The sequence below is a fragment of the Rattus norvegicus genome, chromosome 4, assembly GCF_036323735.1.
Source record: "Rattus norvegicus strain BN/NHsdMcwi chromosome 4, GRCr8, whole genome shotgun sequence".
Classification (NCBI taxonomy): Eukaryota; Metazoa; Chordata; class Mammalia; order Rodentia; family Muridae; genus Rattus; species Rattus norvegicus.
The window spans coordinates 80,524,474-80,542,923 of NC_086022.1; the positions used below are offsets into that span (position 1 = coordinate 80,524,474).

At 38.0% G+C, this 18,450-nt stretch overlaps 1 protein-coding gene across 13 annotated transcripts in view; it reads left to right on the forward strand.

Annotated features, from left to right (window-relative positions):
* Positions 1 to 18,450, forward strand: part of Pals2 (protein associated with LIN7 2, MAGUK p55 family member) — an 80,654-nt gene that overhangs the window by 20,176 nt on the left and 42,028 nt on the right. For 8 of the 13 annotated variants that reach the window (NM_001134982.1, XM_039107787.2, XM_006236496.5 and 5 more), the window contains 1 exon segment: positions 13,989 to 14,107. In NM_001134982.1, the coding sequence (NP_001128454.1) occupies positions 13,991 to 14,107 (117 nt within the window). In that variant the 5' untranslated portion in view covers positions 13,989 to 13,990. 13 annotated transcript variants of the gene reach the window in all.

The following is an 18,450-nucleotide window of genomic DNA, read 5'->3' on the forward strand; positions in this document are numbered from 1 at the left end:
ATGTTTACCAAAATATACTTCATGCTGTAAACCTAAAGACTAATTTAATGAAATAGGAAATAAAGATAACTTCGTCTTTTGGTTTTCTTTAAAAAAAAGAAAAGTTGCTTTTTGTCGTCATTATTGTTTCAGTGTTGGGATGTAACCAAGGCCCCCAGGCCTGCTAAATAAGCCTCTGCCTCTAGGCTCCACCATAAGATCAACGTTTTAGTTCCAGAAGTGGATTGTAAACTGGTTGTTGTTTACACATTAGACAACTGCACTTGGTTTGTTATTGTTGTTGTTGTTTTTAGCGTTTAACTTAAAACTGTTAATACACATGTAAATCGTGTATTACATGATTTACTTTATTTTTGCTGAGTTTGAACTTTTCTTTTTAAAGCAGAGTCTTTTGGGTTTTATTTCTATATCAGGTAAATGGAGTGTTTTACATTACTGATGCCTGGCTCTTTAAAAACTCTATAATCATTATGCCAGATGACAGCTTTGCCCTTTTCCATTCTGCCCTTCATCATTTTTTATACCCAATATACACTTCCACCCTAGTAGCATCACTACATTGGGACTTTTGCTCAGATTGATAGTTATTGGCATATGTCACACACTAAAAAATATATATACATACATACATACATATTAGTATATATATTAGTATATATATTGATAAACTGTATTCATAAACTATAGTTAGCATTTTCCTTTCCTGTGTTTTCATTTTCTTGGCATTAATAATTACTTGTTTAGTTTTCCAAATACACTACTTAACTACTGTTCAACATTGAAATCCTTGCTAATTTTCTCCATCAACTTTTAAGGTACTTATTTAAACATGCCAACTTTATTTTCTTAAAGATGTCCCTCCTGAGCCTATTACTTGGCCAGTACATACTTAAGTCCTCTGGCCTGGTTGTCCCTTCTTGGACTTTATTATTTATTACCCTTACTTTCTGGGCTGAGCTTTTAGGGCCTGGATTACATATCTTTCTCTTGTTCTTTGTTTCATGCTCAGAGTGCCAGTATGGCTTTTTTAATCTCAGGAAACACTTGGGGTAGGTTGAATTTGTGAAACTTTATATCAGCAAGTCATAGAATTATATAACTGCCTTACATTTGATAAGGCATGAATTTTCAGCTGTAAATTTTTAAAGGGATCATTCTTCATCTCCTGTCTTTAGATGTGGTCGCTTGGCATGTACTTCTCTTCTCCCTCTCTGTTTTGTCCCAGTGCCCAGGAATCTCACAAGTATATTAGTTTGAGTCTGTTTTGCTAGATGCTGCTCAGCATTACATTTTTTTCAGCAACTTCACAGTTCTCAGTTCTAGAAAATGCCCAAGCTCCCATGTTTCCTCTACCCATTTTGTGTTTTCTCTTTCTCTCTAGAATTCCATCTTCTTTAGATGCCCATGAGTCAGGTCCCCAGGTTTCTATTTGTCTATCACTGTGCTTTTCTACCTAGTGCAGTGCATGAATTTTATTGAATTTTGAGCTAGGACAAAATTAGATACAATTTGTCCAATTCAAGCACAACAAAATTGAGGCATTCCTACTGGAAAACTCTTATTATACTTTGGGTAAAGGAATCTTTGAAGAGTTCCCTCTAGCTTCTTGCAAATGCTGATACTATTGTGAATTCAGATTAATCCCAAAGAGACAATGTATTCTAGCTTTGATGTGTTGGTTATCCAATAATGTGTTTTCAAGTAGAGCTTCTAGCTAGTAATAAAAAAGAGAAATAATGCATAGTAAGTACTAATAATCTTTCATGGCATCATGCATCTATTCACTAATAACTGGTTGATCATCTGTGCTATATAAGATACTTTATGATTACCTGTAAGAGTGTGAACTCTTGTCCTTTGGGAGATGTAACGGGAAGGAGGGAAACAGAATCTTCAGGAAACCGATACAGTAGTGCCCCTTATCCATCTGGTTTCATGTTGAGCCCCTCGCAGGTGCCCAGACCTCAAGTACTAGAACACTTTGTGTACCGTTTTTTTTTTTTTAAAGTCTATATGTACAAATTTAATGCCTTTGCATTATCATGCATTGTAATTGTTACTTTTGTAATTACTTTCAGAAAATTATTACATATTCCTTCCCCCCGTCCCCCTTTGTGGCTCTTCGTTCTCACCATAGATCTTACCACCTTGTCACCGAATGTTTTGCTTTTGGAAAATGATCACTTTCTCATGTGAGATACTTCATAGCTTCTCTTTAGTACTTCTATCATTTTTCCTGCCATTTGGGACCATTATTACATTAAAGAAGGATTGAACACATACATATTTAGCCTGACAATGTGTGTGTGTGTGTGTGTGTGTGCGTGTGCGCGCGTGTGCGTGCGTTCACTTGTGCACATGCGTGTGTGTCCTGTATTCATCTGAGAAGTATATATAGTTGGATACAGTGAAAAAATACTTTGAGTCTCTGATAGAACTGAACAGAATGGTGCAAGAATTCAGTACTCAAGGCAAACATTGTCAGTTTTACTTTGAAGGCAGTTTTTTCCCTGAGGATTTTCCATTTGGTATCTTCAGCATGGTTGATTATAGCAAACTAAAACCATGACTAAAGAGGAGTGCTGTACTAAGGGAAGGAAAACCATTCTTTTTGTCTATTCAGGTATTTTTATTTGAAACAGTTGGGGAAATAGGAAATCTATTTCAGTATTTGGATTCAGTTTGGATCGTGGTTTCATTTAGTAATCATGACTCTGCAGCTCAAATGTTGAAGTCCTGACCCAAACATGGTATTTTGAGGAAATCAGCCCTGTGGGTATGGAGCTTCATGAATAGGATTAATGCCTTTGTAAAGGTGACCCAAGAGAGCCCTCCGCCTCATTGTATACTATGAAAGCAGTGAGAAGTCAGCAGACTTCAAAAAATGCCTCCACTAAACCACTCTGGAACCCTTGTGTCATCATCATTCCACCCCCTAACTGTAGGAAACAAAAGGCTATGGTGTTATTAGCAGTTGTATATTCTGTGGTTTCAGTTACTTGGGATCAACTGCCATCTAAAAATAATAGCATAGTCGGATGACAGGTGACATTTTATTGTTATGGTTGTTGTGTTATTAATCGCTCTCAATCTGTTCCTGTGCCTAATGTTTACACTTCATCATAGATGTATATTTGTAGAACTTACAGATCTCAGTACTGTCTGGTTTTGAGCATATGCTAGGCATCTTATAATGTACACTCCATGGAGAAGGAGCTCCTGTACTTTGTTATAGCAGTTTAAGCTGGGGAAACAATTATTGTAGATTTTTTGAGTTATGTGATATACAGCTCCCTGTAAGTTGGGGTAGCTTAATGCATGCTAGGAAGGGGGTTATGAGGAACACAGAATTGCTGGAAAATACAGAGAAAACCTATTGCTTTGTTAGCTTAAGGTTGGTTAGAGATATTTATTTTGTGAACAGAAATTTAACTGATAAATCCTAGAGAGTTGAGGTATGCTTTTTGCACAGGGAGACCCAAGAGGATTTGGCAGAAGTGAAAGCTAAGGGACATGGGTTTCCAAAGCTACCGGCACAGAGACAGTCTCAAGGTGTGAGAGTATAACCTTTGTCCACATCATTAGCTGATCATTAAGTTGCAAAGACCTCTGCATAGTCCCAAGGGAGCCTAAACTAGACTGAGACATGTCCTGCTAGTCTCCTTCCAATTGAAAGGTTTAGATTTTGCAGGGGAAGACAAGATTACTGGATAGATACACTAAATCCCAGCTGCTGCAATATATTAAGGGTTCGGTGCTCTTGCAGAACTGCCATGGTTAGTGCAAACAGACAATAACCTAGAATAATCTAAGTTATATCCATAAAACAGCCAATAGAAATTAACTAGACATGCTGTTAGGTCTGACAGGAGCACTAAACTGGCTGTTTTAATATACCGAAAGACTCAACAAAGAGAGGCTAGAAGAACCAGATGTGAAGTTTAGATTGGAAAAGTACTGTATGTGAAATGGCAGGTGCACTGACTAGGTTCATAGTCAGTGTGAGGAGACAGAATAAGTAGGAAGATCAATAAAATGCCCTTATCCCTGTAGAGAGGAAAGAGCGGCTAAGAGGGAGAGCTTCAGAAGCCTGTGGTGCAGTGTGTTAACATTCCAGTTTGACATGGGATAGAAATTCCAATGAAAGGGCCAGAAAGAGGATCTGAGGAGGTGGAGCACTAGTGTTTTGGTTAAGGAACTCACAGAAGGTTCCTGTAAATAAACAGAGCACAGTGGACCCTGTCTTTCCCATAGTGAGCAGCCTATAAAACCAGGACAGAATCCATGGCACAGCTGCTCGCAGACTGACAGATAGCTAGGAAGGATAGGCACTAAATCAGTGCTGGCTTGAGCTGTTCACTTTTGTGTGGAGATGGGGTTAATATTTCTTCCCCTGAACTCAGAACAGCTCAAGACAAAGCCAGGTAATCAACATTGGAATGCCTGAAGAAAATGCTTAAGCTCTGACTTGAAAAACAGTGATTGATAGGATTTTAATCAGAACTGTCCCTCACAGGCCCTGTGTTGAAGCAGTGGTCTTCCTCGGGTGGCACTGTTCTGGGAGGTGCTGGATTTTTTAGGAGGTAGGGTGTGGTTGGAGGATATAGGTCATTGGAGGACATGTCTTTGAAGGTTGTGTCTGCTCTTCAATCTTTTGAGTGTCTCCTTATTCTTTCTGCCATGAGACATACACGCTTACTTTAAGGCCAAAGTAATGAAGCCAACAAACTAACAGAACCCTCTGAAACTGTGTAACACCAAATCAGTAATTCCTTTCAGGACTGTTCTGTCCCTTATTTATTTAGTCACAGCTAAATTTCCCAAGGTCACTTTAACAGGAAACTAGTACCAGGGAAGTTGTCGGTGTCACTGTGTAATGTCTTATTCCTTTAGAGCTGTTTTATGGGAGAAAGTCAGAATTTAGAGGCAGCCTATAATGCCATAATCTGAACATAGTGGGCAATTCTGGGTAGAGCTCAGAAGCAGAGTGCAGATAAAAATACAGATAAGAAAGGCTGCCTCACAAGATTACAGTAATGGGAGCACTACCAAGAAGTGGGCTAGAACCCATTCATATTACTTGCTGAAACAAATACTTTGTATTTCATCCATGTCCTAAGACTTTGATTGAAGTAGGATTTAAAAGTGATAGACTAATTAAAATTTGGAGGAAATTTCAGGACAAAGTAGTAGTAGTCTGGTCTGTTGTGTGTTGATTTCTGACTTCTTTGGCTGACCTTAACAGTGAGAATTGAAGCAGGAAACACAGCTCAAAGATCAGAAAAACTTTCAGGTTTGTCAGAAAAGCCATTGTAAAGTTTCCTCTGAGGAAGTCATCATTTCTTAAGCAACTAGCTTAAAAGGAAGTTAAACAGTTGAACAATGTGTGAAAAAAAAGCCTTGTGACCTCTCAGGAATTGGCCAGATCCTATCCCTTGGACAATTAGGGTGTGAAGGTTTCAAACTCATTTAAAAAGTTGATGGAAGGCTTTTGTGCGTCTGGCTGCCCAGGCATTGCAAACCTGTCCAGAGGCACCCAGCTACTGTGCAGGCTGCAGCAGACCTTGGCATTGTTCATGTGGTGCTGGTTTACGCCGTGTAGACAGAAAGAGTTATTGGATGCTTCCATCCAGACTTCAAAGGAAGACCTGGGGGGTAGGACACTGTGGTAAAGTGGAATCCTATAGGAAGCCCAGAGAGGGCTATGTGAAGTTGTGGAGATATGTTTAAGCTGCAATGGAGTTCTCAAGAGGTTTTAGATGTGAAACATGGAACTTCTGGCAAAGCCTTGGATAACAAGTGGCACCAACCAGAAGAGAGGCAGTGTGGACCATAAGCTAGTAAAGCCATAGAGGCTAGGCCTCTCACATTACTTAGAACTCATGTGTAATGCTGGACATAGATCCCAGGAAGTGTCTGCCTGCTGACTTTAGTCTTGGGTCTGATCATTCCCAGTCTCCATTTTTGTAATGGGAGCTCACAGTTCTGAGTTTGTCTTGATCAAGAGACATTGCACAAGCATCTTAATATTGTTTGAATTGTCAAGACTTTGAGGGACTCTTGGTGATGAACTAAATGCATTTTGCATTATGAGATGAAAAGCCAAGAATACAATGCTGTGACTTGAATATGAAGTGTCTTCCTTAGGCTCATGTTTTTGAAAGCTTGCTCCTCTAATAGTAGTGGTATATAAAAATTTAGTATAAATTTTAGGAGGTTGGACTTAGTTAGAGGAAGTAGGTCACTGGAGGCCTGCTTTTGAAGGTGGTACCTGGTCTTGAGTCCTTCAGTCTCTTATTTTCTGTCCATCATGAAGACAGGAGATAGATAGATAGCTCTTCTGCCACATGCAACCAACGGCACTCAGACTATGAATAAACTTAACCCTTCCCTTTAAACTATTTTCCCCAGAGATTTTGGTCATAGCTTTGCAAAGCAACTAAATGGCTTTTATTCTAATCCTCAGTAGCAGTGCAAGGCTCTCTCCATGTATCCTTCTTTCCCTGCTTCTATCCCTCCCATCTTTCTTTCCTCTCCCACTTTTTCACATTCTCACCCCCCTCTGCTCCACCACCTTTTGGTGATGGCTTGTTCTCCAGTCCTCAGGAAACCCTTGGCAATGGTGTTGACATGACTATACAATTCCTAAAGCTTAAACTTCACAGGAAAGAAAGATCTTTCCTCCTTATTTGGAGAAACTCTCCCCAAGAGGACTGTCTCACTGCTTGAACATTAGTCTGGTTGTAGGAAATATATGTCACAGCGGAATGAATAAAGCTCTACCTATTTGCTTGAGGTTTAGAAAGGGAAATCTGGAAGGAATCCTTTAAAGTCGATCACACACATACTTTATAAGATGCAGTGCACTGAAATACTGGTGGGTCACTACTCAAGTCCTGTACTGGCCAGTGGGTAGCAGATTTGTTGTCTAGATCTGAATGGTATTATGAACATTTTGAAGAACTTAGTAATGTCTATGATGCTAAGCATAGCAGTGTTACTTTCATTATTTACTTGGCAGACATACAGTTTACATTCACAGCAGAAGTATAAAACAAACATGAAAAGTTACAAAAATGAGAGAAGAGTCAGGGAAAAATAAGAGCTTGTTGTATAGATAGGTGTTAATGGTTGTTATTTAAAGGTCCTGGTAACAAACACAGTAAATAGTTTAAAGAAGGAAAAGTAAGGGCATGTGTAGAAACTCCTTAATACAACCGCTTTAACAAACAAGCAGGAATAGATCTCAGAAGGAACTATAATAAATATCACAATACACAACAACAATAATTATAGATCTGGATGGGATTAGTAATTTTTTAAAAGAAATATTTTCAATCTATCAAATAAGAACAAAAATGTTACTACATAAATTATGTTGTATGTAACAGAGCTTATTTAAAACAATTACCTGGGACAGTTAAAGATAAAGAGCTACCAAAGGAAACAGGCAAGTGGAGGCAAAGGGCAGGGATAAGACACTGATGCTTGGCAAAGTAAAACATGGCGTTCCTAAGCATCAGGCATGAAAGAGGAGGTGCTGGGTGTGGTGCACATGCTGTGATCCCCGCACTCAGACAGACACTGAGGAACCAAGTGTTGAAGACCATCCTTGGGTAGATAGCAATTTTCAGGTTACAACTGTTTAAAACAAAGACACCTCCCCAAACCCATTCCCCACCCAAAGAAAGAGAAAATGAAAAGTGACATCTTTTTATGCCAGGTAACATACTACCGATGTACCAAGTGACATATAAAACAATTACAGGAGAGACAAGGAAATGACATCAAATGTACAGTAATAGCAAGTGAATAAACCCTTTAATAAACCATGTGGGATACAAGGTAGATCAGCTAGGCAGAGAGGGGCTAGAAGATCTAAACTTAATCACTAGATAGATCTTATTAGATATATGGTGGCTTTTGACTCCTTATAGTTAGTGATTATTCGTTGTTGAGTGCTGGAATATATCAGAATTTTAAAGTAAGCAAACTTGTAAATAGTGCAGAGCAGTGGAAGCTTATGTACACTGGGGAAAGAGATGTAAGGGTCAGGCAGGAAGCGTTATCAAGGGGTCATCTTGTTCTATCTAAAAGATGAATATTTTCACTCTCTTAATTCTATAGTCTATCAAAGTATATACTTTGTATATGTAGTACACCTAAAATTTAGAGAACTTTACAAGATAAATGACTGCAAAAGCTTATTGTAAGTTGGTATTATTTTTTGAAAGTACTAGTTTATAACCATACTGATAAAAATAGTCTCTGATATAGAAATCCCATGTCCAGAAATTTTACTTATAGAATATTCATAAAACCATATAACAATCATAACAGCAGAAATAGTTGGAAACAATGTAAATGATTCATAGAAATTGGTTAAATAGTATGTTAGACAGTCTCATATTAAAGTATTTCTTCATGCACGCAGGAATCGTCAGCAGCTCTATGAAAAGGAAGTATGGGGCTGATGAGGTGTCTATTGTATCAGAGAACCAGTTGCTCTTGCAGAGGAACGAGTTCCCAGCACCTACATGGCGGTTTAGAATTATCCATAACTCTCAATTCCAAGGATCCAGTGCTGCCTTCTGACCTCAGCAGGCACCAGGCACCTACGTGGTGCACAATTATCCACATGGGAAGACATTTATACATACACAATACATAAATCTTTAAAAAATGAAGTATATGTGTTCTACTTAAGACCTCTGGGAAGTATACAGTGATGCTGTACCTCAAGCACATATGGTGCACACACAGAAGCATAGATGCTGTGGTAGTAGATTGACTTTGTGTTCTTAGAGAGAGGTGCCTGAAAGGGAGTATCCGTCCGCAATTTCAAATGGCCACAGCTGCCTTTTATTGCTTGCTGCTGGCAAAACTTACTTGAACTGACATGAGGATTTTTTGTTTGTTTTTGTTTTTTAATAATCTTTATCCACTTAATTGTGAATATTCTTAATTTTTGCTAGTTAATTTAATGTACTACCATGTTTTCTTATATAAAGATTAATTAATGATTGACCATACCTACAAGAAAAAACTATTACTGAATTAAACATGTTGGTAAATCTGACTAAAATAGTTAAATGATGAAAATTAGAGATGGCGATATCTAAAGGTTTCCAAACTCAGTTGATATGCAAGATTTTATTTATAGAAGAAAAATAATTTTATGCTAATATAATTTTTAAAATTCCCTAAATGGACACAAAGTTATTAAGCTGTTAGAAGGAAGAAAATGATTCATGTGTCCTAAGAAGAAAGTCAATCTTGAAAATTGAGAAGATAACCATTATGTTCTGGTGCACATAGATGATCCAGCTGAATCTTAAGTCAAAATGTCAGTAGAAGAATTAAGATTGTTACACCCAAAATTAGTCAAAACTTAAGTTTAAGAAATCTTTTTCATAGTAACACAAAGCACATAACAGTCAGGAAGAAGTCTATGAAAAGATCTCAAGACCTTTACACAAAACAACTAAATTAGTGAGAGATTAAACATAACAGCTTAAGGGCTCAGTAGGACCAGGCAACACAGTGGCTGCCATGAGATCTATATTGGGGAAGATTGTGTGTGCTGCCTTGTCTTTGTCTCTCTTTAGGGAAAAATTCAGTTTTCTTTAATAACAAAATACTTATAGATAACAGAAGGTCTGAAAGGTATTTAAAGTGAATTTAAATTCAGTCTTTATATTTTGGGCTTTTGATGTTACATGTTAATGTTTCTAATCATTGAAAACAGAACCTTCCATCGTCGTTTATTATGCTGCTGTTTGTTGTAGGCAGGGGTGGGGGATGGGGGTCAGTAATGATGTTTCTGAACCAGTGCAGTCCTGGAATTGTCTGTGTAGCCTAGGCTGACCTCAGAAGTTTGATCTTAATTTCTTTAGCCCTCCAAGTGCTAAAATTACTGACAAGTGTCATTGTGTCTAGTTGGAATATATTAATTTAAAATTTTATTTTATGAAATCTGTTTGTTTCTGTTTGAGAGGACAGCTTTCTGAATACATAGTATATCCTGGAAATGTATCTAAGAACAAGTTTGAAGTTGGGGTGGTGGCATTTGTATGTAATCCCAGAACTTGAGGTGAAGGCAGAAAGATCAGAAAATTCAAGGTCATTCTAGACTCCATGAAACTTCGTCTTTAAAAAGAAGTGCCAGGAAGTTATACTACTAGTCTCTGTGAAAAGGTTGGTCTCTAGTGGGATTAAAAGGTGGTTGGTCTGTAGTGGGATTATTGGATAGGTCCCCTAAAAAAATGGAGTGGGCTTTTTCCAAATTTTTCATCAGCATCACCAATTTTTTTTTTCACCCCACTGCTAAATTTTTTAAGAAAGTATAGTCTTTAAAGCTGCAGAAACCTTGGAAATAAATTGCTTTGCTTCAGATTAGTTTTTTTTTTCTTTTGATTTTTTTTCCTGTGGGTGTGGAACATGTGTGTGTGCATATTTAGATGTCAGAGTTCAGGAGTCTCTTTCGAGGACCCGTCCTCGTGTTTCTGTGATGGAATCTTTAGTGGACTCAGTAGCAGTTTGTGTAATAGCTTGGGCTGATTAGCTAGCCAGCCCCAGAGAGCCTCCTGCCTCTGCTTCCTTGGCATTGGGATTACAAGTACCATAAGGTACTGCTCTCATATGTCATTTAGCAGTGGCAACCTTCTGGCACTCCATATTTACCAGATAGAAACAGGCTTGGAAGGCTGAGTCCTGTGCCCGGGTTTTCAGAAGTGAAAGTGCTGAGTAGAAGAGACTTGGAGCTGTTCCAGAATGCTGTGCACTTAAATTCCTGCATGTCACACACATGCTTCTTACTAAGTTGAATGGCTGTGTTTTTAATCTAACCATATGATAGGCTTCTACAAAGGTTTAAGTAGATGGTGACAATATACTGTGCATATTTACACGTCTACCTTTTTCCTTTGGTTCAATATAATCAAATGAGAATCTCACTGAGAACTAGGATCTTGACAGTATATTGTCATTTTATAAAATGTTGTTTGTCTTTTCATTGACTTAACCAATATTTTGTGACTATAGCTCTTAAGATCTGAGCTAGACCAGCAGTTTCTGGTTTTATGTTGGGACTCAAGAGTAGGAGGACAGGGGATGAAAAAAAAAAAAAATCAGTCAAAGGCTGGCGTCATGAGGGCTACAAGAGCTGATGATTCAAGGCAGTAAGTTTATTAGTATGTTAGCTCTTTATGTATTCCTCAGACAGGGGAGTCAGGAAGGAGCATCAGAGAGAGTCTAAGGAAGCTCAGGATTCCCTGTAGTAAGCAAAGCGCTTACTTCACACCTCAGCATCTGGAACTTTTGACCACAAACCTGGAAACTGTCAAGCCCAAGGTCCTGGCCTTAGGCCCGCAGGAGCCCTGGTGGTAGATCATTGCTAGCCTTGCCAAGCATGACCCTGGCAGGGGACAAGAGCACAGCATTCTTTTATTACACATGCAGGACCTTTGGGCCTACCTAACCCCTGATAATGGTCAACAATTTTTCAAAATTTGATCCTAAGGAAATGTCCCAATTGGGTTCTTTTTGTTATTCTTGGAATTGTATTTCATAAAAGAATTTTGCTGCTCTATTACAAGCACTATCTAAATGACTTCCAAATAAGTACTGAGATCTTTTTATGGCATTTCATGGGCTTTATAAATTAGTCAACAAGTATCAAGTATGTGGTTATTTAATGCTTAAAAATATAAATAAATAATTTTAACATCTTGATTTAATGCATAGGTATCAATTTCATTTGGGAAATTCAGTTTGTTAAATGGGTATGAACATAGCATCAAATTGGAAACAAAAGAAATTTAACTATTAAGTTGGAATCTAGTCCTAATTGAATACTTAGAATAGTTTACTTGATTATGTATAGTTCTAAAACTGAGTAGAAACAGTTCTGTAAGACCATTCTGCTATGATACTTCGAAAAGAATATAGGTGTTTAAGTGCCATTTACTTTATTAAAGTTGTTTTACGTGGTGTTCTAGAACACTTAGAAGTATATCAGTAGAAAATATTACTGTAAAAACTATTCTACTTCAGTAGTTTAAACAGGTAAACATACCACTTCTGTCATAACCTTGTAAAATAATTCATGGGAATAAATATATAGTTTGAAAACTATGGTTGTTAGGATCCAATGAAATGCTATATTTTTTGAGTGAAAATACATTATTGAGATTCTTTGTTATACCAAAATGCATCCTAATTCTTTGGGATTCAGCTAGGAGAAAGACAGGTATGATTTCTGCATTTCTCAGAATTTAACAGGAAACTGTTTTGAATAAAATCACAGAATTATATGTGTTTGGCCAAATTATAAAGCACTGTGTACACACACACACACACACACACACACACACTGATCAGAGAGAGAGACAGACACTAATTCTAATTGGAGCAGTCAGTGAGGTTGAGACTTTGCTTCTGAAAGATGAGTATGAATTTGCTGTGCAAAGGTGATCAAGGTGGTCTTCCATAAATGATGGTAAAGAGGAGAGGATTTGTCTCAAGGTTAAGGAAGGATTGGGTGGTTAAAGCTACAAAGGTTGGTGTAGAGGGAATCCAGCAATGTACTAAAAGGCTTACAAGCCTTAAAATTTACATTTAGATTACTTCCTTAGGGGTCATTGGCATAGTTTGGGTCTGGAATGCCCCTCCCCTAAGTTCCCAACACATGATGCTGTTGGGAGGTGGCAAAATCTTTAAGAAGTAGGGCCTTGTAGGAGATTTATAGGAGGGTGTGTTCCCAAAAGTTCTGGTGCCTTGGTCTCTTTCTCTCTTGTCCTGGCTATGAAGTAAAGAGCTCTTCCCTGCCATGGGCTTCTGCTATGGTGAGCCTTTACTGGTCCAAAGCAATGGGTCAATCAGTCTGATATGAAAACTTCAAAACCGTGAGCCAAATAACCATTTTCTCTCTTAAGTGGCTTGTCTCAGGGATTGGTGACAGTAAGAGGAGGCTAACAGTTAGAGATAGGCTGCAGTGGTCAAGATAGGACCATAGCTAGGACTTTCTGGCAGGTAGAAGGGAAAGAATGGATAGATTACTGAAATATTGAAGGGTGGAATTGGCTCATTCTTTTGTCTAAGTTTCTGCTTCTACCACTTCCAAGTGTATATGTGTTAATGTAGTCTCATGCTTCCCTAGCCATTTGTTTGCTCCTCCTCCTCCTCTTCCTCCTCCCCTTCCTTTTTAACTCATATACTTTGCTGGTATCTAATAGGATCTTAAAAGGAATAAGCACAGAGTAAAGTTAAGCAATCACTCTACTGTGTTCTGTCATCTTTTTGTGTATTGAATTTCATTTAGGAACTTAGTTTAAATATTTTTATGTTTATATTTTATGTAATAGTGCTATGTACTTTCTAGTGTTTTGTGGTTGACAGTTCAGGAAACCCCATATATTTTAAAATGTACTTTTTTTTCCCATGTGGAAAGGTTTAATGAGAGAAGAGGAGGAGAGGAGTAAAGGTCGTCCATGAGCACGTGGAGGGAAGCGGGGAGGGAATGGGGAGAGAAGGGACAAAGAGGAAGAGGGGAAAAGGGAAAGAACAAGGAGCAAGAGAGGAAAAAAATGTACCTTTTCTTTTTCTACATTTTCTATTTTAGTAAATTTTATAACTTAAATCCTATTGGAATCTCTACTATGTTTTATTCCCTTCTTAATAACTCAAAAAGTATTGTCATCTTTTTTTATATTAGTGATTTTCATTACAAAATTTGTCCTTAATATATAGTATAATTTTAATTTCCCCATATCTGAACATCTTATTTTACATTTAAGTGGCTGTTACTACTATTTAGGGAAAGTATTGATTTTTCTCTACTGCTCTAATGTATAGTCACTCTGGAAATTCTCATCATGAAGTAGCTATTTATTAGCATATTTTAATTGCAATGTAATTGCCTGATTTCTATTTGAGTTTTTCTTTATTTATGTATTTACTAATTTCTTATCTGATTTTTGTCTCATCAGAAATGCAGCAAGTTTTGGAAAACCTTACAGAGCTGCCCTCATCTACAGGAGCAGAAGAAATAGACCTAATTTTCCTCAAGGGGATTATGGAGAATCCCATTGTGAAATCACTTGCTAAGGTATATTAGTTTATTCATAAGATTGGCGAAGGACTTTGAAAACTGCTCTTATGGAAATCTTTTTAGTGGTCACCATTTTGGAATTTAGTTGATACACCTTTCTGCATAGTTAGCAAATGACACTTGTCACATATTATGCAAAGGTAAGGTTTACTGCCTTTTTATTCTATCTGTGGAGACAAATGACTCTTAGCTTTTTTGTCCTAGTACCTTAATATATATATATATATATATATATATATATATATATATATAGCATAACCCTGATATTTTAGATGTATTTTTTTATTTTCTTAATTCTGGAGCAAACTTAATAACTCCTTTTTACAACATATTTGTGGTTTTGTTTTATTTCACTTACAATTTCTTGATATTTGCTTAGAACATAGAGGAAGCTCAGTGTCTTTTAGCCTGTTTCACCCCTGCTGGCCCATGCTCAGAGTTGCTTTAGGTGGTTTTTGTTTTTGTTTTTTGTTTTCCCAGCCGCTCTGCTCTCCTGTATGGATCCACCACCTCCTCCTGTTTCCTTTGTTCTCCTAGAATGCTGGTCTCACTTTATGTGGGTTGGTTTGTTTTTGCTTTCTTTTTCACTCTTTTTGTGTTTTAAGGCTTCTGATGGACATAGGAGAGCATGTCCTTCTACATTCCAGCTTCCCCCATGCCTTACTGTGTTGAGATACAGCCTGTGTTAGGGCCTGTTGAAGTAAGGAGGGGCTATTTAAGCCCTGTCTACAAAGGGTGTGCCTTGGACTCCTGTTGGGACAGCAGTCCTTTTACTCTTTCCTTGATCTTACACTGCTGATTGCTACTTTTTATTGCCCCTGATCTCATGTTTAAGGCTTTTAGGTAGATTTAGAAATTTTAATAACATCTAAGACCTTTTACAGCATGCTTGTAGTTTCCAAAGGTCTTTGGCATATGCTAGTTTATGACAGAGGTACAAGTATTCTAACCTTGTTTTTTAACTTCCTTGCTCTCTTTATGTTAATGTGGGGTGCTCGTATTTATGTGTATTTAAACAACTTCTGTGAGTGAAAAATGGGTTGGTTTGTGTGGTCTATGATGGGCTTTCAGAGGATCACCAGATCACTACTCTTAGCAGTTGAAATGGTTAGTTTACGTTGGAACACATAAGGAGCAACTGTACTCTCTTTGATTAAAAATAAAGACTGGGCAGATAACTCAAGAGGGTGAAGTGCTATGCTAGTGTGAGAACCTGACTTCAAATCCCCAGAACCCACCTGAAACCTGATGTCTCTGCCCCCCACCCTCTGTGTGCTGTGTGTGTGTGTGTTTGTATCTGTGTGCTGTGTGTGTGTGTCTATGTGTGTGTGGTTTATCTATGTGTGTGGTTGTGTGTATTTCTATGTGGGTATATGTCTGTGTGGGGAGCATATGCCTCTCTGTGTGCGTGTGCGTGTATGTCTGTGTCTGTTTCTGTGTCTGAGCGGTATGTGTCTATAGTGTGTCTGTGTGGTGGATGTATGTCTGTGTGTAGCATGTGTATCTGTGTGTGTAGTATGTGAGGCACATGTGTGTGTTTGTTCCCAGTGCCAGAGAGATAGGCAATAAAGACCTGAATCCTCAAAATTTGTTGGCCTACAATCCTGGCATAAGAAGTAGCAAAAAAAAACAGAGAGACTCTGTTTCAAATAAGGTGAAAGGCCAGGACTGATACCTTAGGTAGTTTCTACACTTGCTTTATGAAATAGTAGGTCAGAGTCAGTCTGTCTGTCTGTCTGTCTGTCTGTCTGTCTGTCTGTCTCCCTCCCTCCCTCCCTCCCTCCCTCCCTCCCTCCCCCTTTCTCCCCCTCTCTCCCTCTCTCATCTTTTTCTCTCTTTTACACACAGTATAGGTACATAAAAGAGAAAAGCCAGAATCAATAATATCCAACATTCTAGCAGACTTCAAATAAATACAAAAGTAGTGGTAAAAGAAATTGCCAGGTGAGAAGGGAACGTCTAAGTAGGTAAGTTACAGCAATCTGGTACTTTGTAACAAGTAAGAAATTGAAAAGAAAAGCAAATCTAATTGACATTTTAAGTCTCAACTACAATATTTGAAATTATGTCATTTGATGGAAATAAGTATTAGAAGACTAGATACAGAAGGAGAGAATTGGCAAATTTGAAAATAAATGAACAGAAAAATCCCAGGTGAAACTCATAGAAAGCCAAATCAAAATATAGAGCAGAGATGTGAGATGCACACAGCTCTCATATGTGTGTACTTTTCCTCCCAGACAAGGACAGGGAGAAAGTAGTGAAAATAGATGCAGGCTAAGTCTAAAGAAATGCAGGACAAACTGGTTACTGAGGTGCCTGTTTACACAGCAAAGTGGATTCTGGCTGCCAGGATCTCCCAGCATCCCTCAGCATCACAGGTATGTGTAATAGGTCCTCCACCTTCAAGTGAGTCTTTCCCTGGCTTGCTCTGCTCCATGTGTCTCCATGTTTGCTTCATCACAATCTTATGGTCACCTGCTCATCATGATCTTCCTGGACCCTCTGCCTCATGGTCTCTCCCCATGTGGGCTCTCTACCTCTTTTCTTTTGATCCTTCTATTTTTCTTTGCTTGGGACCCTGGCCCTGGGATCAGAAGTTCTGTCTTCTCTGCCCAGTCATAGGCAGATCAGCTCTTTATTAACTAATCAGAGGTAATCACGGTGCATTCTTTATACAACACTGATAGAGAAGATGGTTCAATAATCAAGGCAGTAGTAGTGTCCAGACTGTAACCAGGTCTCTGGGCACTAAAGTTAGCAACTATTGAATATGTGGTTCACAAGACCAACCCCCAACGAGTTACTTCACTCAGTGTGATCTTTTTAGCAAATTTATGATTTTATTTTTCTTTGTGTTGAATAGTATTCCATTATATGAATGTACCAAATTTTCATTATCTGTTCCTCTGTTGAAGGACATTAAGGTGTTATGAATAGGGCAGCAATCAACATGACCAGGCAAGGATCAGGAGTAGGATGATGGGTACTTTGGGCAGATGCCAAGGTATTAGAGGTGGCCAATATGGTAGATTCCTTTGTAGTCTTTTGAGGTTTCTCCATACCGATTTCCAGAGTGGCTGCAACAATTGGCAATTCTACCAAAAGTGAGTGTGGGTTACTCCTACAATCTTCTCAGGATTTGTCAGTTCTTTTGTTGTTCCTTGCCATTCTGACTGTAGAGAGATGAAATCTCAAAGTTGTTTTATTTTGCATTTCCCTAATTGCTAAGGATGATGAATACAAATATTTCTTAGGCATTTTTATTTTTTTTATTGAGAACTTTGTTTAGATTCCTAGCCCATTTATATTGGGCTATTTATTTCCTTGATTCTTTGCTGCTGCTGCTGCTGTCAAATTGAGGTCTTGGATCTAATTTTTTGTGAGGTGATAGATAGGGTTTCTTCTTTCTTTCTTTTACATGTGGACACTTGGCTCCCCAGGAGCATTCGGTGAAGAGACTGTTTTCTGTTGCATGGTTTTTGCCCCTATTGTCAAATATCAGATAGCTGTAGTGATGAGAGCTCATGTTGGTTTTCTATTTTATCCCATGGCTTTATGTGCCAGTTCCATGTAGTTTTATGGCTGTAACTCTATACTGTATCTTAAAGTCTGGAATAGCAGTCCCTCCAGCATTCATGTTGCTCAGGATTACTTTGGCCGAATGGGGTATTTTCTGATTTCATGCAAGTTTTAGTTAAGTTTTTTTGTTTTGGTTTGTTTTTCTTCCATGAAGACCGTTTGGAGTGTTTGGTATGGCATGGAATCTGTAAGTGGCTTTTGGTGGAATGGTTATTTTCACAACATTATTTCTACCATTCCATGAGCATGGGTTCTCTTTCCATTTTCTAGTGTCTTTCTTCAACAACAATTTGAAGTTTACATTATAGAGGCCATTTAACCTTCCTGATTGGCTTTATTCCTAGGTATTTTATTGGTTTTGCTGAGATTGTAAGTGGGAGTGTATCTATAGAGTACGTTTATGATCTCCTCTTCAGTATGTTTGTTTTGGTGTAGAAAAGCTACTGGTTTTAATAAGTTTACTTTTACCCTGCCATATTGCTGAAATTGTTAATTGTTGCCAGAAGTTTTCTGATAGACTTTTTGGATTTGTTAAGTATAGTGATTCATATGCAAATAGGATAATTTGGCTTCTTATTTTCATATTTGTAATGCTTTAATTTTCTTCTCTTACCTTTTTGCCCAGGCACTATATATTGAAAAAGAGTGGGAATAACGTTTGCTGAAGGTTTGTCATACATAGATTTTATTACGTTGAGGCATGTTTCCTCCAGTCCTACTCTCTAGGACTTTTGTATCATTAATGCTTCTTGAACTTT